This window comes from Vidua macroura, chromosome 20 (assembly GCF_024509145.1).
Source record: "Vidua macroura isolate BioBank_ID:100142 chromosome 20, ASM2450914v1, whole genome shotgun sequence".
In the NCBI taxonomy this organism is placed as follows: domain Eukaryota; kingdom Metazoa; phylum Chordata; class Aves; order Passeriformes; family Viduidae; genus Vidua; species Vidua macroura.
The window spans coordinates 10477408-10500072 of record NC_071590.1 but is presented as its reverse complement, the minus strand read 5'-3'; the positions used below and the strand labels follow the sequence as shown (position 1 = coordinate 10500072).

At 50.5% G+C, this 22665-nt stretch overlaps 1 protein-coding gene across 15 annotated transcripts in view; it reads left to right on the top strand.

Moving 5' to 3' along the window:
• The window catches only part of MSI2 (musashi RNA binding protein 2), a 204531-nt gene that overhangs the window by 135071 nt on the left and 46795 nt on the right, over positions 1–22665 (top strand). For all 15 annotated transcript variants that reach the window (XM_053995560.1, XM_053995559.1, XM_053995562.1 and 12 more), the window contains one exon: positions 22178–22260. In XM_053995560.1, coding sequence (XP_053851535.1) covers positions 22178–22260 — 83 coding nt within the window. The remainder of the gene's footprint in view (positions 1–22177; positions 22261–22665) is intronic.

Here is a 22665-nt window from a genome sequence, read left to right as displayed (position 1 = left end):
TGGCAACAAATATTCCCCTGTCAGCTCACAGGGAGTTCAGATGAGCTAAAATCACTTTAAGTCTTGGTGGGGGCTTGGCTCTTGCCATTTCTGTTCCTGTTCTAGCAGCTCTGTTCCTCCTCACCCTAAACCCAAACTGATAAAGAGGTAAAAATGCTTGCTTTCATGCTGCCTGGATGCAATTGCAGGAAAACAAATCAGATTAGGGAAGTGTGGCGTTTGTTTCCCATTCTCCCGCTCCTGGTGCTATCCCACGAGTTTTCCCCTGGCCCTTTGGCCTCATTCTGCTGCTTCCCTGACAGGGCAGGAGCACAGAGCTTGTTCCATACCTGCCCCTGTGGCTCAGGAGGCTTTGGGAGCAGCAGGAGGGTGCTGGGAGCTGGAGATGGGCTGCAAACCTGCCTGGCTGCCCGGGGAAGGAGCAGCTGCAGAGGGAAGATGGGAGCAGCTGTGGGTATGAAATTAGTCATTCTATGAAGAAATGGGTTTGATAAATAATAAAACAGTGGTATTAACAACAGATGCTTTCCAGGTCAGATGACTTTGATAAAAGCACCCAACAGCCGTGGGTAATGGTATGAAAAATATGTATCTATATTTATAGATCTATTTATATGAAAAGGCATATAAATAAGTGTGTGTGTATATGCTCTCTGTAAATGTACCTGACATTTTATTTCTGGTTTAAGATGACAGTGGAAGTGTTGCTGCTCCCGTTCTTCACAGGCTTTTGAGACTTGTCAAGAAAACCTGAAATTTGATCAATTCCCTGAACCCAGAGCTCCCTCCCCTCCTCTCCACAGCACAGGCTCCATTTGTTTTTATATTCATACCTCTTCATTTTGATAACTGTTTTGATTTGTAAAATACTATGCCTTATACAATGTTTCCTTTATGATGATGTAGTGTGCTCTTCTTATCTTTCACCTTAAATCTTTGATAAGAGCATTTTAAAAATGAAATTGCTACCTGGCACCATTACACACTCCTGGCTGCCTGCCAGCAAAGAGGGAGCTGCTGGAGGAGAGAGGAGAGGGGAGAGGCTCTGGAGAGGCTTCCCGAGGAGTGCAGGAGCTGGGTTGGGGTGGAGGAGGCTGAGGAAGGGGAGGAAGCAGGGCAGGGCTGACCCCTGCCCACCACAGCTTTGCAGGGTGGAGGTGCTGCCAGGGTCAGTGCCAGGCCTGTTCCTGCCATGCCAGCAGTCTCTGACATCCCCCTCTTGTCCCTTCTGAGTTCTGCATTGCTCCCATGGCTGCCCTCACACCCACGCTGGGGCAGAGGGAGCCTGGAGGGGTCACTTTATTTTCCCCTCACAGCTGTCAGACTGAGCTTTGGCAGTGTGATGTTTTGGTAGGGTAACCCAGCACTGCTGGAGTTTCCAGCACGTCCAAGTAATGGAAATGTTTTTGGGTAACTGCTGGTGGTGCCACGAAATGTGATTTATCGGGGGAGGCATCAGCAGTGGGAATATCAGTAAATAGAACTGTCTGACGTGGCAGGTCATTTTTATTTTAATGTGGTAGATTTAATGAACTCTGGTTGTTATAATTCATGCAGTGGTGGAATGCATCCATCCCCTCCTGATGACATTGGTTGCTGCTCTGTCCTTCGTTAGTGCCATTAGTATGGCAGAACTCCCTCCCTTGCATTCCCCAAGTGCCAGGGCTTGGCTGACAAATTGTTGCCTTTCCCATTCAATACTATTAGCAATAAACGTAGCCGAAAACTTCCCCAAGTCGTTCAGGCGTTATAAATTACTATTATTATTTATGGAATCTCCTGGAAGGGTGTTTGCAGAGGCTGGTTGGGTGTTCCCCAGGTGCTGGGCACGTGGCTGTGGCCATTCCTGCCCTGATGCCCTGCTGGGACTTTGTGGGGTTGGAGAGCATCGAGGTCAGAGCCAAGAGCTCCCCACATCTGCTGTCAGGTGATTTAATAGCATTTGTGTCCAGCCTAACCCAATCTATCTCACCTCGCTGAGAAGGGAAAAAAAAAAAATAATCCTGCATCAAAATTACTGCTTTTGGAACTGTCTTGTCTCTTTTGAGTAGGAACTGGAGACAACTAGACAAGCTTCAATGGAAGCGAATAAAGAAACGTTACTTTGTGAACACAATCTTCTGGTACCAGTCACTTCTCAACAGCCATTCAATCAAAATGCTAATGGCAAAGGCAACAAGGGAGCGAGGTTATTGTAATCCTAATTGATAGGCTGCAGGGATGGGGTTTGATAAGTGCTGTTGAAGAGATGTTTTTGAAATATGATTCCCTTTAATTACAATGATACTAATAAAAACTGAACAAATGATTTAATGATAGTTTTCTAGGTAACAGCCCAAAGATTTTTGTTCCAGTTATTTTGGAAGTTGTTGGGTTTTTTTTTCTTTTTTTAAACCAGAAATTATGGAAATCACCTTAAAAATAAAGCCGTAGTGGCAGGTAGTGACTTTATCTCGACTTGCGTGGCTACTTTGCATCAGAATTAATACTGTCACATCTGAAGCTCTTGAATAAGAAATCCAGTCATTTATTTATACAATAGACTTTTCTGAAAGCCCACAGTTGAAGCCCCATTGCATGTAGGAATGCATTTCATATCTAATGCTTATAATAATTAGGATCAATTATGCCAGCGAGGATTTGAAAATACATTTTGAGGGAGGGGCTGAAGGGGATTCACGGGGGTTTTGCAGCACATCAGGAGCACGGGTTGGATGGTGTGATTGGAGATCATTGGCATTCAGTAACAGAAAGCTCCAAACTTTCCCAGGGCAGCAGCATTTTCCGTGTCCCCTGGCGGGTGGGAGAGCTGTGCCAGTGCTCCATGCTCTGTGACTTGCATCTTGCCTCTGGAAATAGGAGCACAAACAGGAAGGGGGGATCTGCCACTGACAGGCAGCCTCTGTCTCAGCTAATTTTTGATGATTTAATTGATAGCAAAACAAATAATTTTTTCGTGGGGGGGTGTGTTTTGCTGTTGTTGGCGTGGGCAGGGGCTCCTGGGACGGGGAGGATGCTCTCTGCTGCCTTTCAATTTGTCAAGCTCTCTCTCAAAGATCTGCCAGAGAAGAAAGGGTAATTAATAGGCTTGAAGTCATTTCCGATGTGTCAGTATTTCTGCCTTGCTTCCAAGTGATAATGTTCGCTGGCTCGAGGCCTCCGGGGAGCCTTCCATCTTATTAACTTGTCTAGGAGAAACAGTGAGTGGGGACAGCTTGGGCCAGTGGGTGACATGAAATAAGGATTTGTGCTGCAGCGAGCTGTAAACACGGGGGCCAGTTGAGTAAAAAGTGGAAAGGGGAAAAAAAAAAAAAAAAGGAAGAAAAATATATTAAAAAGGCCACTGGTCACAAGTGCAGCTGATGGAGGGGGGGATGTGCTTTATTCAGGGCAGCCTGTCCTCAGCGCGTAGAGCTGGAGCTGATCTTGTGCTGTGTCACCCATGGGCAACTTCAGCAGGACCAAAACTGGGTCCTGGTTCTGTCTGGGTCCCTCTGAGTCACCTGTGGTCCAGCATGTGTCCTCTGCTGCTGAAAAACCTCGTGTCAGATGGGCTGTGGGGGTGTTCCATTTTAACCAGAGGTGAACACGGAGACCTGGGGCTGTCCCGTGCGCTGGGTCCCATCCTGCTGAGCTGCTGGCCCTGCAGGGCCAGGCACACAAGCCGAGCAGCTCAGAGCCACCAGTGGCTCAGGCTGAGGCGCTGGAAGGGCCCTGTTTGCCAGCAGCCCTCGGGCTGGCTCTGTGTGCTCATGGCTCTGCTCTCTGCCAAGGCACTTGGCAGTTCCGTGGCGTTTCTCAATTGCGTTTGGGAATTTCACTCTCAGCCTGGGGACACTCGGGGGTGAGGGCGCCTTTGCTCTCAGGAGAACCTCAGGGACTGGGTAATCCTGCATCCCCTACAGAGCCTGGGGCACTCTGGCACTTGCACAGCAGCCCAGGAGCTGTGCAGCAGCGACGAGGTCCCTGGTGTCACCCTGGTGGGGGAGCAGTGCTGTGCCTCGGGGTCGGAGTGCAGAGAGGGATCCCCTTGTTGTTCCATGTAGTTCAAAACCTGCTCTGGGAGCTCCTCGAGTTGTCCCTCACCTGGGGAAGTGTCTGGGGAGGGGGCTGCCCTTGCTGCAGGAGGGCTCAGAGCCCGCAGTGGGCACTGCCCCAGCGAGGTCCTTCACTGCCCGCTCTGCCCAGAGCAGAAAGCACCTGCCTGCAGCTGGATCTGGGCTGGGGGTGCTGGCTTCCCAGTTGCCTTTGGCTTCAGTGTCAGGAAGAGAGGCTGGAAGGAGGGACAGAGGGGCCGGGGCAGAGCGAGGAGGGGGTGTCTGGGGCCGTGTGGGTGCAGCTGAGCCCAGCCCAGCCCTGCCGAGCGCGCTGCGCCCGCCGGGCTCTGACCTTCACGGCAGATGTGCCCTTACATCAGGGGGTGCTGCATCTACACTTCAACCTGCTTTGCTTTTTCTTGGCTTGGTTTTAAGTTCTCCTCCACTGCTCAAGTGTGAGAGTGGCTTCAGGAGCCGCTCAGGGGGACCCAGTGGGGACAGCACCGGTCCCCACGGACGAGCTGTTCCCTGGGACTGTTCCTTTGAGGTGGTTTGAAGTGGCAGACCTCGGTGTTTTGGGTCACTGGGAAGGAACAGGATGTCTTTCACGTATTGACAGGTTTTTGTTCCTTCTCTTTTCTTTCCTGATCTCTCTGCTGTTGGTCAAGCTCACTTCTCCTGTTCCAGAGAAGTTATTTTTGCCAAACATCTCTGACTGCCTCTTGGCAAAGTGTGAGGTGGCCACAGTGAAGAAAGCAAGGAAGCCACCTCAAAGCTCTTCAGTGATTAAGCCACTTAACTGGCAAGTTCTTCCCTTCCACTGCTGAGCATGTCTCTGCCCAGTGGAGTTCCCCTTGCAAGCACTTATTAGGGAAGCTCTGGTATAATCTAATTAAAATTTGGTTTAATATTCTGTGAAAATGAAAACTGAATCCTCCCTGCTCAAAAGAATGACAGTGCATGTATTAGTCCTCTGTTTTGTTGTTGTTGTTGGCTTATTCAAATATTAACACTGCCTGCACGCTCAAAATGATGGTTTGTGTCCATTAACAGGGCTTAATTCCCAAATTTAATGATGAGTGATACACAGGAGTTGGTGAAAGCTGCTTGCTGGATATTTTTTATTATGTTTTTTATGCTAATGTTCCTTCCTGGAGGTAAATAAGAGGAGGGGATGCTGGGCAATATTATTACTGTGAAATTAAAATAAAGTCTCATTATTTGAGGATGGAATTTAGTGGCTGAAGGTTTGCTCTTCATCTGCAGCTTCATTCTGAATTCTTTCAGCTAATTACCTGCTGATTAGTTGAGGACAGGCATTGCTCACCTTGGCCTTGAGCATCAGGTTATCTCCTGGACAGGGTGGTGGGTGGATGTATTTGGTACATGTGAAGAAGGTACTGACCTCCAGAAAATAGGCAACAGCAACTTCCCTGCATCTTCTGGTGAGACTTAACTCTTCTTTAGGGAAAAGCTTTTTTGGGAGGAAAAAAAAATATTGAATTTAAAGCTGGATTTTAGTTAAAAAACACCCAAACCTTTTATTCTTGCATTGAAGGTGGGAAAATTACCAGAATGTCAGAAAACCTCCAACTATCTGAATGTTTTCTTCCCTTTCCCCACCTGTCTTTCTGAACTTGATTTTAAACGTGGAAATATCTCTGTTGCTGATCTGTTGAAGGCTCCCATCAGTGACCAGCAGAAAGGCTGCTCTGGTGTGTGTCTCCTGTGGGCAGAAGATAACTTTAAAAAGCACCGTGTTTATCTGGACAGAGCAGGGTGGGAGGCAGGAGCCACGGGGATGGATCACCAGAGACTTCCTCGGCACAGGGAGCCGGGATGGGAGGATCTGCCAGGAAAACATGTCAGGAAAATCCCCTCAGAGCAGATGTGGGGATTGCAAAGTCTCTGAGTGATAGCCAAGGCGCTTTGCCAGCTCGGGCAGGGCAGGCAAAGCCAGCACACCCCTTCCCCCAGACCCTGCTCCCTCCTCCTCCTCCTCGAGGCTGTGCCAGGCTGGAGGGGCTGTAACCAGTGCTCTGTTGTGATGGCAGCTCGGGAAGCAAGGGCTGTGTGGAGTGTTGGGAAGGAGAGCCCTTATTCTTGAGCCTTTAAAGGGAAGGTGCTCAAAACCACAGCGAGGCTTGGCAGGGAGAGCAGCCTGGCTGCACCCGGGCTCAGTGTGGCAACCACGGGGCTATGGTGTGTCCACCCTCTGTGTGAGAGCACGGAGCCAGCCAGCAAAGAGCCCACAAAGGCTGGGCTCAGTGTGCTCATGCCACTGGGGCTTGTGCCATGAAGCCCCGGGTTTGCCCAGCCCTCGTGCTGGTGCTCTGCCCACAGGTGACCACTGCGCCCTTGGACTGACCAGACTGGCTGATGGGGTCAGGCGGGGTCTGCCTGGCTGGGGCTGACATCAGCTGGGGTTGGGTGAGTGTTGAAATAATCAAAAGAGCCCACAGCTGGTTTCATATCAATTTCCTGGCTCAGGCAGCTGGCCACAGATGATGTTGGCACTTGGCACGAGTGTTCCCGGCCGGAGCAGTGGCCGTGCAGGCACCTCTGGGGGGCTGCTTTATGTCCCTGTGCACTCCGTGGCAAAGGATAAATCTCCCATCCTAGGATGGATGGGTGGAACGTGGTGTCAGCCCCACCAGGCTGACAGTGACATCATGAAGCGGATCCAAACGTGAAGTCTTTAAAGCCGTGTGTTGGATGTGTCATATCACAAGGGCTTTTCTGTGCCTGCTGATACTGATCAGCTGCACGTTATCTGTGCTTCCTCGCCTGTACATTTCTTACAAGCTGATAAACTTGGAGCTGGGTGAGAACCAAGAGTGCCACGTCTGGAGCAGGGCTGGAATAGCTGCCCCGGGGCTGATAGCGGGGTGATAACAGGGCCTGCTGTTCCAGAGGATTCTCAGCACCTCTGCTCCAGGTCCCCTGTCCAGGTGGGCTCCAGGTGCTGCAGTGATCCTGCCAGCCCTGCCCGTGCTCCACAGCCAGGTAGGCCAGCAGAAACAGATAAATACCAGAGAGCATCAGTCTTTCAGGAGTGTGATGCCTCGCTTCACTTGGCATTTCAATCTCTTCCAGCGCTAGGTTGGAATAAGCACTTTTTTAGTGTGTGGTGATTTATTTTATTAAAAACCAAAGCATTATTCATAATTATGCAGTTTTATGAGAGTATCCGTAGCAGTGTTCTTCCTGTGGTTGGCTGTGGGAGCTGGAATAATATTTGAACAAGAGCCCTGGGGAAAGGACACGCTCACATTCGGCGCGGGGCTCAGCCTATTGAACTGGTGTATAATTACCTCTATTCAGCACCACTGCTCCAGTTATCAGCCAGCGTCAGGGGGAAGGCCAGAGCCTCAGAATGACACAGATTGTTAGAGAACATCAAACTTTTTTAATACAGTTAATGATCCTCAGCTATAAATAGCCTGTTCCCGGTGACTGGCACTGAGGGTTTGTGCTGAGCTGCACGGTGCTGTGGTTTGTTGGGTTTTCTTTTCTCCTTCCGCAGATACTGTAGGTCCCTCCACCCAAATGCTTTACAAACAGGGTAAATCAACCCTTTCTGGGTCGGGAGGTGAAGGTCCTGCCAAGCAGGAATATGAGGCCTGGCAGCTTCATCCTCTGGTCCTTTTGACTCTTGCTCCCCAGAATGGAGATGGCTCCTCTGGGGCTCCCCACCTCTCTCTGCCACCGAATAATCCTCTGGGAATAGATTGGGATGTCTCACTGGGATGGTGAGACAGGCAGCTTTCTTGTACACTGTGCCCCAAAATTTCCTTTGTCCTCTCCCCAGTTAAATACGACTGTAGGTTCATGGAGGAGACTTTGGAGATGGGACTGTCTGACTTTGGTGGCAGCTGCAGCCCAAGAGCTCGAAACAAGAAGGGCTTGGTCCAAAGGAGCCCTTGTCCTGGCAGTGCCCCGCTCTGACCCACTAAATCCCTGCCAGTGTAAATCTGCCGGGGGAGTTGTCCGCAGGAAGCCTGGCCAGAGCATTTCTCTGTGCTCAGGCTGTGTCACGAGCAGTGACTGGGAGTGCACAGATCCCTGTAGGTTGCTTTACCCTTTACAAAATGGGATTTGAACCAGCCAGGAAGTCTGAGAGAGGCACGTAAAAGCTCGGAGCGCGCAGACACGCCGAGCCGGTCGCTGGAGGCAGCGAGTGAGGCCGGGACGGAGCATCAGGCTGAGCTCTGGAGGGTTTCTAGTCAGCAGCACTGCTGACTATCCCGGCAAAATAATGCCAAAACCCCCCAGAACCCTGAACTGCCTCCTGAACTTGAGCGCAGCGGAGGAGCGGCCGCGTTTCCCGCTGCCCAGGGGCCGCGGTGAGTTCTGCCACAGCTTTGTTCTGCAGAGCCTGCAGGGACCACGGGAAAAGGTCATCGCACAAACACTGCTCCTCCACAGAGAGCTCTTTGTCTGCTCTGAAAGCGGGCGAGCAAAGGGGATTCTCATGGAATGCCTCCCCCCACCCTGCCCCACGCGTTCCAGGCTCGGTCCCTGCTGGATCCGCGCGGCTCCGGCTGCTTTTTGGAGTCTGGCTTTGCTCTGGCACCTGGGGATGAGCCCGGGCACGGAGCTGGAGGCCTGGGCGCTGTGAGAGCACCCCGGGGAATGCTCAGGGTGTGTAATTAGTTCCCCGTTTCCCCTGCTGTGACTGCCGCTCCTGGCGCTTTTGTTTTTAAGGATAAAGATTTCAGCGTTTTCCCGGATGGTTTGAACAAAGGTTGAGCGCGGGGTGGGTGTGGGATGGGGGATCCATAAAACAATGTCGCCAAAACACAGGGAGGAGAGGGAAGCTTTAATAAAGCTTTGGCGGGCCTGTGCACCTGGGATTCGGGCTGGGATGGACTCGAGCAGGAAGGAGGCACTGCAGAAGGTCACCTCTGAAGGTGGCAGATGACAGAGCAGCGTGGCTGCGCTTCGGGGGGAGCTTTGGCAGGAGCCCATCCATCCGCGGGGGTTTGTTCATCCCGTCCTGCAGCATGTGATCCCCTGGCATCCCGGGGCTGGGCACAGCTGAGGAAGGTGCTTGTGCTTGGGTGGGACAGGGATAGATGAAGGGGACAAAATTTCAAAGGAGCCATTCACAGCAGGGAGGGCTGTAGCTGTCACAGGAAGTCAGAAGACAGCGGAGAGGCACTCAGTGATAACAAATCATGGATTTTGGATGGCTCAGCAGAGAAAGTCCCTCTCTTCTTACCTCATCAGTCTGTGTATGGTCTTGAAAAGTGGCTGCAGAGGAAGGGAAGCACCTGCTGTACCTGAGGAGCATCAGGAAGCCTATTTTAGATGTGATACTTTAAAATTTAGATGTCATTATTAGCAAAGGGCTCTGGGTTTTGTGCTTGTCTTAGCCTTGTTTTCCTTCTCCTTTCCCAGCAGATCCCTTTTACAGAGCTGCTCTGCTCTGTGTGGTCCCTATTAAAAGTTTCCTTTCCCAGGGTGATTCTGCTCCTTTGTTGCATCTGGTTCTTGAAAACTTTGTACTATCAAACAGCAAAACTGCTTTTATTGATGCAGCAAAGAACAATGGGATTTCTCCAACAGTGCTCCCAAAATACACTCGTGGCTTTTTTTTTTTTTTTTTTTTTTTTTTTATTGCTGGCTTCCAGCAGTGGAAAAAAAAATGATTAAGATCTGTTAGGTTTACTCTGGTCACTTCAGTGGGAGATTGGTAATATCAACAAACGACTCCATAAATGGATTATCTCCCGTGCTCTGGCTGTGCTGCTGCCCTGCCCGTGCTCCTTGGGCGAGGCAGGCACTGGGAGAGCAGAGGCATCCTCAGTTTCCTGGAGGGCTGGGCAGAGCTGTGGGTGCTGGGCTCGTGTGGGGAGGGTGATGGGGCAGGGTGGACTGGGGCTGTGCCCCGAGCCCTGCACGGCTCCTCGGGGTCACCTCCTCCCTGTGCTCGGGGAGCAGGGGGGACAGCACAGACAGGGACCTGCTTCCCAGAACGTCTCGGTGCTGGATTCAGGTTTTCCATGTGAACAGGGGTCGGGATAAGTGTGTCCGCCACATAAAAAAGAAATTATGCCGTGTTAAAAATTCCATATACGCATTGTAAGGGCCGCTGTCAGCCTTTGCCCCTGGACGTGTGTAAAATCTGATCACTCCTGACTATCTGGAGCTACTACTGTAGAAGCAAATCTGTTTGCCCTGTTTCAGGGGAGGAGTGTGGAGCTTGGGATGGGTGCTGGGGCCAGGAGCATCTCTGGCGTTAATGAGGAGATTCTGTGACAGCCACGAGGCAGTGGCTGGGGGTCTGAGCAGCCTGCTCTAGTGAAGGTGTTGCTGCCCTTGGCAGGAGGTTGGAATGGGACGAGCTTCAAGGTCCCCCCCAACCCATTCTGTGGTTCTGTGTTACCTCACTTCACCTGTGGGCCTGAACAAAAGTCAGGTATCAAGCTTTCATTGGAAAGAGTGTTTTCCCCCACCTCGTGTACTTCTATCAGAGCTTTCCTGGGAGCACACACCCCAGCAGTTTGAACTTTTTTTGTTGCTCTCAGCCCATGCTCACGGGGGAAAGCTGGGGCAGCATTTGCAGGGATGTTTGAAGCTCTATCTCACACCCTCAGTGGTGGTGGGAGCTGCAGCGGGCTGGCCTCTCCCTGGTGGTGGGAGCTGGTTTCCAGGAATAGCTGAGCAAATACTTTGCTCTTTACATGTGTATCCAGAGGAACGAGTGGTGTGTGCATTCAAAGCATCTGTGCTGGCCAGGCTCTCTGCCTCACAGCAGTCTGCATTGTTTGCTTAGGCAAATACTGATGGGGTGCGTGAGCAGCAGGGATGGACTCCTGGCCAAGGATATTAATAATGTCCAGGAATGTTGTGTGCTGCCTCAAGTTTTAGCCCGGAGGGCTCACACTGCACAGCTCAAAGGGATTAGCTTAACCTGAGGCTAAGCTGCTCATTTTTGCTGGTATTTCCCTTGACCCTAGTCAATTATTTCAATTCCTTGAATAGTTTTTTTGTTGTTTGGTGCCTGGTTTGTTGTTCCTTTGCATTGTGATATGTGGAGTCAGCAGGACAACAGAGAGTCTGTGCTCTCCTTCCCAGGCAGGGCTGGCAGTGCCTTGGGGTGCAGCCCAGGGAGGGCAAGACCCATGCAGGCTGCAGGGAAGCGTGCCAGCGGGTTGTGGCATTTCACCTGGGGAGGGATGCAAATCCAGCAGCTGAAGCACAGTGAGGAAAAGCATTAATGAAGGTGGGGGGGCTTTCTGTGCTCCGCTGGGGGGGTGCACCTGTAGAATGTGCCCCGATGTCCTCGTTCACCTGAGTGAATTTGGGTTGGTGCCTCCCTGCCACGACGCCAGGGCTGCAGCAGTCTCACACTGGCAGCGCCAGTGGGGAGGGGGTGTCCCTGCTGGATGGAGCCCCACGCTGGGGGCTCTGCCTGGGGACTGCAGTGACAGCTGCCAGCAGCTCCCCCAGCCCGTGGTGGAGCCTTTCACCTGCCCATTTATCTTGGCTGGTGCTCGTGTGTTAGTGAGAGCAGGACACCTGCCTGCTCCCAGCAAAGTGCCCTTCCCTCTGCCTTCCGTGCTCTGCAGTGTGCAGGGAGGACTCTGTAACCTCTGCTGGCAGCCTGGGAGCCCAGAGCTGTGTGTGTTTTGGGGGGGCTCTGTCCCCCCAGCCCTGAGCTGCCTCTGCTGCAGGATCCAGGTAGGCAGGAGTCACCTTGAGCGAGCTGCTGGAAACATTTCCCCCTGCAAAGTCAGTGCTGGAGATGCATCATTTCTCTGGGGGCACCTCTGGCAGCTGCTGCACCCCGGGATCCACGGTGGGGGGGTTAAATTTCAGCAGCACAGACAAGGGGAAGGTTCTGGGCTTGGCTTTTGGAGAGGAGCAGCAGCAGTGGCAGTTTTGGCCTCATTCCTCCACCACGGAGCTTGCTGAAATCAAGCAGAAATCCCTGTCTTTTAAAATCCCTTTTCAGTTTCGGGGACTGGTCGGCTCCAGGGACACAGAGGCTCAGGAGGTGAACCATGGGGTCACAAAGCAGGGGACTCTGAGTCCTGGTGCCTTTTGCTGGCAGGTTTTCTGTGACAGAGCCTGAAACGGGACCATTGCTGAGGTGTGGCACAAGTGGGCCTGGATGGGGGCAAGCTGGGGGTCTGCCCCTCCCAGCCCCCCCATTGCAGGTGAGCACATATTGTCCCCCCTCTTTGTCACAGAAAAGACAGCTTTGAGCTCTTGGTTGCAGAAGAGACAGCTCTGGGGAAGAATACTTGCACTTTTTTAATAACCTATTTCTATAATTGAAGGATTTCAGATTTCTTTTGTAAGAGCAAGCGCCTGCTTAAACATGGAGACAAATACAACCAATAATATGTACTTGAAATTTAATGCAGGCTAATTCATTTTGGCACAGTCCCAGATATGCTGATTAAATGGCCTGTGAAGTGCTACAATATCTTGATAATGTACATTCTACATTTGATTATATAATCAATTATGTTGCACCTAATAACATTTAAAATTAGTGGAAAAGCTGTGAGCAGATTGTATCAGGTGCAGAGTGGGTCTTGGGCAGCTTTAAAAAAACTTCTGCCAGCACAGACTGCGAAGGAGCAGGCGTAGATGAATCTTCAAATACTGTTCTTCAGGAAACCAGAGACTTGATAAAATTCCTAAATTTTATCAAGTTAATTTAGTGACTTTAAATTTTGTTAATTTAGTGGCTTGATTTAGACTTAAATAAGCTGTCTGCTGCCCCCCTGGTTTGCTGCTGGGAAAGGGACTGATATTTTCTACCTAGAGATGACCTTGCACCACGTGTTCAGAACAGCCCCAGGTGATGGTGGCAGTAATTCTGTGGTGCCTTTGGCCCCTGGGCCAGACCCAGAGCTCAGCTCTGCCTGTGGGGCTTTTCCTGCACCCAGCAGTGGGAACCAGAGCTCCCCTTCGCTGGCTCTTCCCTGCTTGGGGAGCCTGAGTGTTCATTGCTGGGGACAGCCAGTTCCTCCATCCTGTGTGACATTTCACTGTGCTGCTGATTCCAGCTGTGGGCACTCACTGCTGCACGGGGACTCCCCAGCGGGGTGAGCACTGTGATGGGCAGCCAGCATCACTGGGCAAATGATTGTCATTCCTTTTGGGGAAAGTGAGTGCTTTTTGGGTGACTGGCAATGGCAGGTTAGGGGGAATTTGGCCTGGGTTTTATGGCCCTCCACTAGAAGAGGGTTGATGGGAAACAAATGCGTTATGGCCCCAGACAAGCTGTTGCTCCATTTTTTGTTCTGTTTAAAGCAGCACCATCAACCAGTTGGAATATAGGCTTGGAGTATCGCAGGGAGTAATCTAATTAGTATGAAGTCAATTCACTAGTTCCTTTTGTATCTCGTGATTAAATAAGTGGGAAAATGGCTTGAAAATTAGGTGCTAGAACAACCCAATTACATTTCTGTAGCTTTTTGTATTCAATTTCATAAACAATTTTGCTCTTCGCTGGTTAATCAGTGAATGCCTTTTTCCAGTTTGAAAAGCACTTTTGAAATTATAATGCAATTAAATTGTGTGTGGATGTTCTGGCATAGCGAGCGTGAGGGCTGGGGGCCTGGCAGCCAGCCACGCTCTACCTTGACAGTAATGAGTTCCTGAGCTGGCAGCTTGCTGGTGTCATTCATAATATTGTCCAGGCTGGGATGCTGTGAGAGGCTCTGCTCCTTCCCAGCCGGATCCTCGGTGGCACTGGCAGTGGCTCAGCGAGCACACCCCATGTGCCAGCACCCGCTGGAGTTCATCACAGAGCTCTAGAGCAGCTGCCTCTGTGCTTTGGGCTTTTTCCTTTTTTTTTTTTTTTTTTTTTTCCCCCCTCTTTTTTATTCTCTTCTCATATGAGCCTTTGCAAGACTGGAGGTTGGCGAGGGATGTGGGGGATTAAGGGTTGTTTTCCTGGGGCAAGTAGGAGAACATCTCAGCGTCGTGTTCTCAGAGGATCACAGGGTGGTTTGGCGTGGAAGCCATGCCTCTCACATCCAGTGAGAGTGTTTTCAGCACTTGCTTTTTGTGCAGTATTTGTCTCGTGTCCAGCCTGCTCGTGGTGAGTGGGAGCTCAGTTCAGCCTCCTGGGGAAGGGTGGCCAAGCCTGCCTGATCCCGGGATTTACGGCCGAGCAGCACAAGGGGAGAGGCAGAAAGCTGTGTTAAGAGAAGGAGAAATAGTGCTGGGAATAATGACTTGCTTGGCAGGTTTTAACAAGTTCAGTAATGGTATTAGGTGCCCTTGGCTCAAGATAGTAACCTCCTCTTAAATGATCATTACCTGGCTAATAAAGAGCTCGGAGCGGGTCATTACAGCTTAATTCAGACGTAGCATCCTGTTTGGTTTGCACAGCATGGCCATCTCTCAAGTTGTTGAATCTATTGCCTGAATATGAGGTTGGGATGTGGGGTTGCTGGGGTTTTCACACGGGGACTCTCCCCCAGCCATCCCAGGACACAGGTGTCCCTTCCCACCCTCACTTGGGGTAGGGGAGCTGGCCTCAGCACTGAGTGACCACAGCCAGGCAGGAAGATGTGCAGGAGTGGGGGTCCAGCCTCGTGCCCCCCACACTGTCCCATCCTCTGCTCCCCCCTGATGAGCCCTTGTGCTTCTCTCACCCCATTAGCAACAAGTTTCATGTGCAAATAATTGCAATAAGCAACCCCCACACGTTATTAATATTTTGAAGACATCTCTTTGATAAGCCCATCTTTTCAGCCAATTTCCTATTTCTTCAGAAAGCAAAGCATCTTTCCTCCCAGTTCTGTAAATCTGTTGTTAAAAGGAAGAAAAGGAAATGGAAAAAAGGATCCCCCCCCCCCACTTCCAAACCCTGACACCAGGCTGGGTTCTGCACCTCCTTTGTCAACCCTGGGTGGAATTATGCATCATGAATAAAAACTGCTGTCAACATGCATTGGGTTCCAAACATTAGAGCATATGGTATGTGATTATCTGTATTGTCAAATGCAATAAAGTGAATTTGGATATAATAAAAAATGTAATATTTTAGAAATTTGGTAATAAACTGTGGAGGAATTGACAGGCAGAGAGTATCTGATGCCTGTGGGCAAACAGATAAAGATGGCAGGACGTGGCACTCGGTGGCTGAGGCAGCATCAGGGGCTTGATTTTCTGGTGGGAGCCTGACTGGGCTGACTGGCACCCAGGGCAGTGGCCTTTGTCCCTGCCTGGCTGCCAGAATCTGTAGGTCTCACTAATGAACAGACAGAAGCACAGGGTTCCCATTCTGGTTGTAGATGGACTAATTGGATTTTACAAATACTTGGGGTTTTCTTCTCTGATAGCAAAAAGAAACCTGTTGGAGTCTGCTGTATTCTCCCACCCAGCAGCATTCCCAGCATTTCCACACTATTGACTCCTTATGAAGCTGGGAAACCTGTACCTGAATAACAGGGAGCAGTGAAAGGCTGTGAGGGTGGGGCTGCTCCCAAATAGTGAGGAAAAAGAAAAGGTGGAGATCATTTTCTCCTGCAGTTTCTCCCATTCCAGCCTGATGCTTTAATTCCTGACAAATCTGCTGCCAAATCTGTGCCCGTTGTGACACAGATGTCCCCAAGAGAGAGAAGCTGAACTGGGAGCAAACTTCAGGGCCTCCTGTGTAGAAAATTCCGATGGAAAGGTGCAGATGTATCACACGTACCTGCAATTTTTCTTAGGTCACTGCTAATGCTTCTAAATGATCTGCGAGCGCATTAATCGTTTCTGTTAATTAACAATATGATAAAAGTGGCATTTAGTAAGCTCAGCGTAGTGCGCGTCTCAGTCATTATGTACTCAGTGCTTTGGTTTGATTTCAGAACGTTAATAAAATAAAATTTTAATGAAGGTTTTGTTGTTATGAAAAATTTATTGCCAGGAGTTCAGGAGCTGCTGGCACGAGCATGGTCTGGGACGTGCACGGGGGTCCCTGGCTGCTCCTGCCACTGCGAGGGCTTTGCCTGGGACCCCATCCCAGCCCTGGCCCGTGCCCTTTGAACCTGGAAAAACCTTTGGTCAGAATGGCTCATTTGAGAGAGGGACGAGTCCCTGTACTCTTCATCCTCCCCTCAGGAAAATCCCTCCCCAGAGCCGGTTTGGGTGGATTTTGCCCCGTTTCACCCCAAGGTGCCTTTTCCTGCTCCTGAGCAGTTCTCACTTGGGAAATGCCACGTGGCCGTGGGAGGACAGAGCGGGGAGGCTGAGCCTTGCAGCTTTCCCAGACAAAAGCAGAGGAGGATCTTGCTGGTGCCCTTTGTCCAGCTGTGCGCTGACCGCCGTGCCCGAGCGGGGCTGGCCTCACTCATCTGCTCATTTCATTCTGAGAATTTACTCTCCTGCTATGGAGAATGTGCTGACACTTTAAATAGGTGTCTGTGTCTGCCAGGGGAACCTGACTGTGCCCCATGCCCAAGGTGTGCATTAACACCCAGTGGATGTGCTGGCAGATCACGTCTTGGTGGGTGTCAGTCACAGCAGCAGGGCTGGAGAGCACGTGCTACAGGTAAGTGAGGATATTTTCCATCCTAGACCACAGGTTTTAACCTCCTTCTTCCCCTTCCATCTGCTGGTGCATCCCTCTCCTGGTCTGGTTATCATGAGGGTGAGGTGTGTCACCTTGGAGCAGGTGGTGCCTTCAAGTGTGGTCACCAGTCTCCCCAGCAAGCCCCTCCTTGGAGGTGAGGAGGTAAAATCTGAGACGTGTGTCTCAGATGATGGCTGTGTTCCCTGAATGTGCAGAATTGCTCCTTTGGAAACCAGAACCTCTCCTTCCTTGTGTTTGCAGCACAGGAAATTGGAATAATAGGAAATAACAGCTTTTGTCAGCTTTTGTCCTAGACAGTTTTTGGCTCTGACAAGGTGAGTTGTGGTACGAAAACTCAGAGGAAGGGACAAGGAAGTGAGGAGGATGCAGACCACAGGGAATATTTAAGTGCTCCAAAGGCACAACATAAGGAGGTGGCAAAGTCAGGGCTGAGTTTTCAAGTCCTGGCTGTCGTGTTCTGGGGCTGAGCAATGAATGGCTTTTCCCTGACACAGGATTAAACCCCCAGGTCCCCATTCCCAGACTCTGGGGGTAGTGACTTGTAGTACCTTGGCAGACAGAAGTTAAAAACATCCATGGTTCACTGTCTGGGTAATGAAAATGTCCTGTCCCCTCTGCTCGGTGTGTTCTGTTCATCTGCAAAGACAAGATTTGGTGACAGCGCTCACAGGACTCGGTTTCACATCCTCCTCTCTACCCCCACCTGCCAGTTTATTATTATTATTATTATTATTTTTATAAGACAGCTTGGCAGGCTGGGAGCTTACTAAGGAACTTTTTCCTCTCTGATTACAAGGGATGTGTGAATAAAGTAGAACGGTATTGATTCACACCAATCTATGCATCGACTGTGTGGGAGCCACTTGCAATTCCCAGCAGCACCGGAAAGCTTTGCAACAGGGAGAAATATGACCAGGCAAGTTGAGAAAATAAATTAAACTAGTGTCAACTTTTCTTGTTTCTTCCCTCATTATTAATGGATGGAATGGGGCTCGTTTATCAAGAAGAGGAAAAATTAATTGACACGGGCTTTAATGTTATTATGCCTGGCTTGTCTGGTCACATTTCTTCATTTTTAATTTTTTTTTACTTTTGAAAGGCATTTTATTACCTTTCACAGGACCAGCTGCCAAAACTATGGGTATAAACAAGAAAGCAGGTGCATAAATAATACCACAGCAGGACTGGACCTCTCTGTGCCTCAGAGGTTCCGTGGCTCAGATCTGAGGAGCGCAGCAGAGGCGGGGGAGCGGGTCAGCCCCGGAGCCCTGGCACAGGGCGGGAGCACAGCCTGAGCTGGTATTTCCTGAGCAGTCTGCTGGGAGGTGTCAGGCTGGAGATCCCCATCTGCCAGCACAGCTGCTCCTCAGGCAGCTCCCACGGCAGGGCCGGAGGGACCAGGGACCCCAGGGACCCCAGGGAGCTGTCCCAGTGCCGAGTGGGTGGGGGTCAGGATGGTTCTGTGGAGCACTCTGCGTGAGAGGGGCGCTCACCCTGCACTCACCAGTGCCTGTGGGGTGATGCTTGCTGGGCAGCAGGAGCCAAGTTTAGACAGAGCTGTGCTGGTGTGACAGGGGCTGTGTAAATCTCCTCCTTTGTCCCTGTCTCCCACCCTCGTTCTTTGGGATTGCTGGGCAGGACAAAAGAGCCCTGGTGATCCCCTGGTTCCCAGAATACTTTCAGCAGCTCTCTGGTTGCTGTAAGTGCGGGATGAGGCTGTCCCAGCTGCAGGCTCACCAGCAGCGTGGGCACGGCTCGGGCAGAGGCAGCGCAGCAGGTGAGATGGAGTGACTTGCTCCATGTCATCAGGTGACCTCCAGACAGCTTGGGACTTAAAACAGGCTCTAGCTGCAGTGTCTTCACCCACTGGAGAGCCCCTCGGAGCTGTGCCCGCCCGGTGAGCTGGGTTTGGCACAGGCACCAGGTGGTGATGGAGCTGCTGGGGCTGAGGCAGGGTCCTGCTCTGCCCATCAGAGCCCTCCAGGCTTAACCCCAGCACTAGCCTGGGTTTAACCTCTGTGGCGTGGGATGCAATCACCTTGTTTTGCTTGTTGAGAGGCGAGCAGAGGGCTGACAGTGAGACTTTGGTGTAATTCTGCCAGCCAGTGACGTCCTCGGCGTGTGCAGCCACAGCTGTGACACGCATCACTGTGCAGCCAGACCTGGGGCTCTGGGAATGGTGCTGCCAGCCAGGGAAAGGAGATGCATTTCTGAGCCGTGGGGTCGTCATCTCAGCTATATTTTACCAGGTTTGACGTAAAAACTCTCAAGTGATGACAAAAGTGTGAAATGTAGTTAGTTGGAGTGTGAAAAAAACCCAAAATACAGAGCACGGGAGTCCTGACATTTGGTATCTTCAGTCTGGCTTCTTAATAGTATTTATGCTGACTGTTCTTTTACAGTGTTTTAATCTGTTTGTGGTTTCAGTCCCTTTCTCTGAACAATGTTTGTTTTATTTCTGGAATACCGTGGCAGAACCTGCTGAGCTGACTCTGGGGAGCCACCTTCCCACAGGCCTGGGCAGCTCTGGTGGCTGAACAGGGCTTGGGATGAAAGGAGGTTTTTCTCAGAATCCCAGAATCACTGGGGTTGGAAAAGACCTCCAAGATCACCAAGTCCAAGCTGTGCCTGATCCCCACCTTGTCCCCAGCCCAGAGCTCTGAGTGCCACCTCCAGCCCTTCCTTGGGCACCTCCAGGGATGGGGACTCCAAAGCTCCCTGGGCAGCCCCTTCCAACCCTTTCCATGAAGAAATTCTTCCTGAACTCTTATTTTTTCTCATGTCACAGTGTGTTGGAGGATGTGTCCTGCACCACTGGATGTCAGGTGTCTGGGCTGGCATCACTTTGGTGCCTGTTGGTGCCCGTGAACCAGCAGATTAATGGATTTGGCTGATTCCTTTTTCAGCAGATGAATGGCGTGGAATAACTCCTCATTCCCAGTAGAAACCAGAGGAGGGTTTTCCACCTGAAGGTCATGGATACATGTCTCAGCTTCCTTTAGTGCTGGTGCTTGGCTCAGAGCCTCTCATTTGGGGCATCTGTTTGCCTCTTACTTTATTTTTCTCCCTCTTCTTTGTCTTTTCTTTTACAGAAAAGATTATTCAAATGAATATTCAGTTTTATTCATTTGAATAAAAAACCCAACCGTTTGACTCTGTTAAATGCTTATCTCTTAAATAGAGCTTGTTAGCTTCCAATAATAGCTTCATTCAGAAGGATGCAGTATAATTTCATTTTAAAACGTGTGCTCCTTGACAACCAGAATCCTATTTCTGTCACCATTTTCAACAGCCGCCTTTGTTTTGGGTTAATCTTTTCCATACACTTTCCGAGAACCATTTTTTTGTTGACTCTTGGTACCTCTCAGTAGAAATAATTGTCTGTTTAGCCCAGGAAGGTTTCTGAGAGTTTTGGTAATTTAAATACGAGCGTGTGTTCATTAGGGGAACCGTGCATGCAGGGGGATCTTGGTGTGGGTGCAGTTATTAAAAGTTGGGATTTGATATCCAAAAAGTGAAAAAGAATCACAGAATGGTTTGGGTTGGAAGGAACCAGGAGGTGCCCAATCCACCCCCTGCCATGGCAGGGACACTTTCCACTGTCCCAAGTTGCTCCAGGCCCTTTCCACCCTCCCGGGGAGGAATTTAAGTGCCTGTGTGCCTGCAGATGGAAATCCTCTGGTTGCTCCCACTGAGTTTGAGGTGTTGGGCATTGTAGAGGTCACCTCTGGTTTTCCTCTCCAGGCCGGTCTGACCGAGTGCCACAGATCTTTCAGAAACCTGCAAATGCCTGCTAACACCTACAGATTGTTATTTTATTGTTGTAAAGTCTGGAAATGCAGAAAGCTGGGCGGCCATCTGATTTAATCAGACAAATAATTTCTTGATAAACCCGTGCTTAAGCCATATGGAGTGGGATGAGAATGGGAAATTTATTTCCGTGTCCAGACACGAAATGACTGCTGCGGCTTCCTCGTGGTGTTCGCATATTAGGGCTAATCTCCTAAATTCCCTCTCCCCTCCATCCTGGCACCAAGACCTAACACAAGCTGAAAGAGGAATCCTCAACTGCAGCACTCGCTAATGAGCTGCTAATGATGAAGATGTTGCTGGTGCTCGAACAATTAATGACTTGTAGCCCCAGCCCGGCCATCTCATCCACCGGTCCGGCCACGCTTTGCTCCCAGCTCTGGGATTCCTGGGATGCCAGATTCAGGCAGTTAACCACAAAAATCCTAGGTTTAACGGCAGGTCTGTTTAAGGTAGATGTAAAATGGAGCGATTTAGAAGGCAAATGAAAGACGTGAGTTATGCAAAAGAATTCAAGCTGCTGCCTGCTCTAAGTTGCAAAGCAGAGCAGTGTGGTGAGCCTGGTGTGCTGTGTTATGCCTTGGAGGAGGGCTGGAAACCACTCCTGCCGATCCTCCCCCCAGTGAGAGGGTCTGACGTGGAGTGGGAGCATTCCCCACGGCTGCAGGCACTGTGCACTCCCAGAAGTTTGCTCGGAGCCCAGCTGGACATGGCTTTCCTCCTCAGGCAGAGGCAGGGCTGCGCTGGGGCTGTCCCTGTCCAGCACAGGCAGTGCTGCTTTGGGGATGGAGTTCGTCCTCTCACTAAAGTCTCAAGATTTCATTAGCATCATTAGTGTCGGTGTTGACTCACCGAGCCTTCTCCAGCACATGAATTGGGGTGTTTTTTTTGTCCATTAGCCTGAGGTTTTTTGCTCAGGCAGAGCAGGGTGAGCTGTGGTGGGCTGCCCCAGCAGAGCTGTGCACAGCCACGGGCAGGCAGCAGGCATCACACGGCCCAAACCAGCCCAAATCCTCGGCTCTGTGAAGCAGCAGTGGAGCGGAGAGGAGCGATTAGATCAGAGTTCTGAAGCGTAATGGGTTCCTGGAGGCCTCAGGATGTCCTGATGAGGTATTAGAGGAAGTAATTCAGGAAGAAAGGGACAAATAACCACCTCCGGAGCGGGGCTGACCCGGCAGGCTGCAGAGCACAAAGTGCTGCTCTGTGTTTGGGAAGCACTGGGGTTTTTTCTCCTTGCCGGGGGTAAATGAGGAATCATCTTCTGTCTTCCCAGAATTTTTATGGTTTTTGGGTCGCGTAATGAGTCAGCTCTAATGGAGAAGTCCCGTGGAATTAAACAAGAGATGAAATCAATATGGTTCCATAGAAATATAATTGGGTTTTGTAGAGATTGCTCTTAAAAACCTATAAGGTGTAAAAGAAAATACGGCCTTATTGTAGTTTCCGAGCCATCATGTAACTGGGGTGTAACTATCCATTAAATTCTGCAGGATGGATCAAAAAATCCATAAGGAGGTTTTAATTCTCCATTAAATCCTATGGAAGAGCTGGAACAGAACCGTATTAATTTTCCCTGAGACAATGCTTCTTCCCTCCATTAGGCTGCAATAAGCTCAGGAGCAGCTCCATAGGCAGCAGGTGTAGTCACACGTGTGTGTTGTTATGGAAGTTTTCCAAAGCCCCCATGGCTAAAAAATGCTTTATTAGAACGAAATTGTTACACTTAACTAATGTTTTCCTTACCCCTCCCCTTTTTTGTGTCTTTATTAAATAGGATTTGGCTTCGTGACCTTTGAAAATGAAGACGTGGTGGAAAAAGTCTGTGAAATTCATTTCCACGAAATCAATAATAAAATGGTGAGTGTTGGTGTGTCGGTGGCAGGGAGCTCTGAGCCCCCATCCCTGATGTGTGCCGTGCCCAGGGGGGCAGGGACGCCCCTCTGGGAGGGTGCTGGGCACCTGCTGCAGGGGTGGTGGGGTCAGGGTGCTGAGCCTGGGGCACGGCTGAACCAGCCCCTGCTGTTCCCCCACGGCCACAGGCTCAGGCAGCTGCCCCAGGGCAGGGTTTGCTGTGAGAGGGCTTGAGGAGGGTGTGAGTTCAGCTCCTCAAGCAGAGAGCCCAGCTGAAGTTCCTCCTCAATGACAGGCAGGTCCCAGGTTGTGGGTTGCCCTGAGCCAGATGAAAAGGGGCATTTGTATTTCAATTGCTGCAGCAACTTTGATATTTTCGGCTAAAATATTCTTTTTCCCTTTGTCAAAACA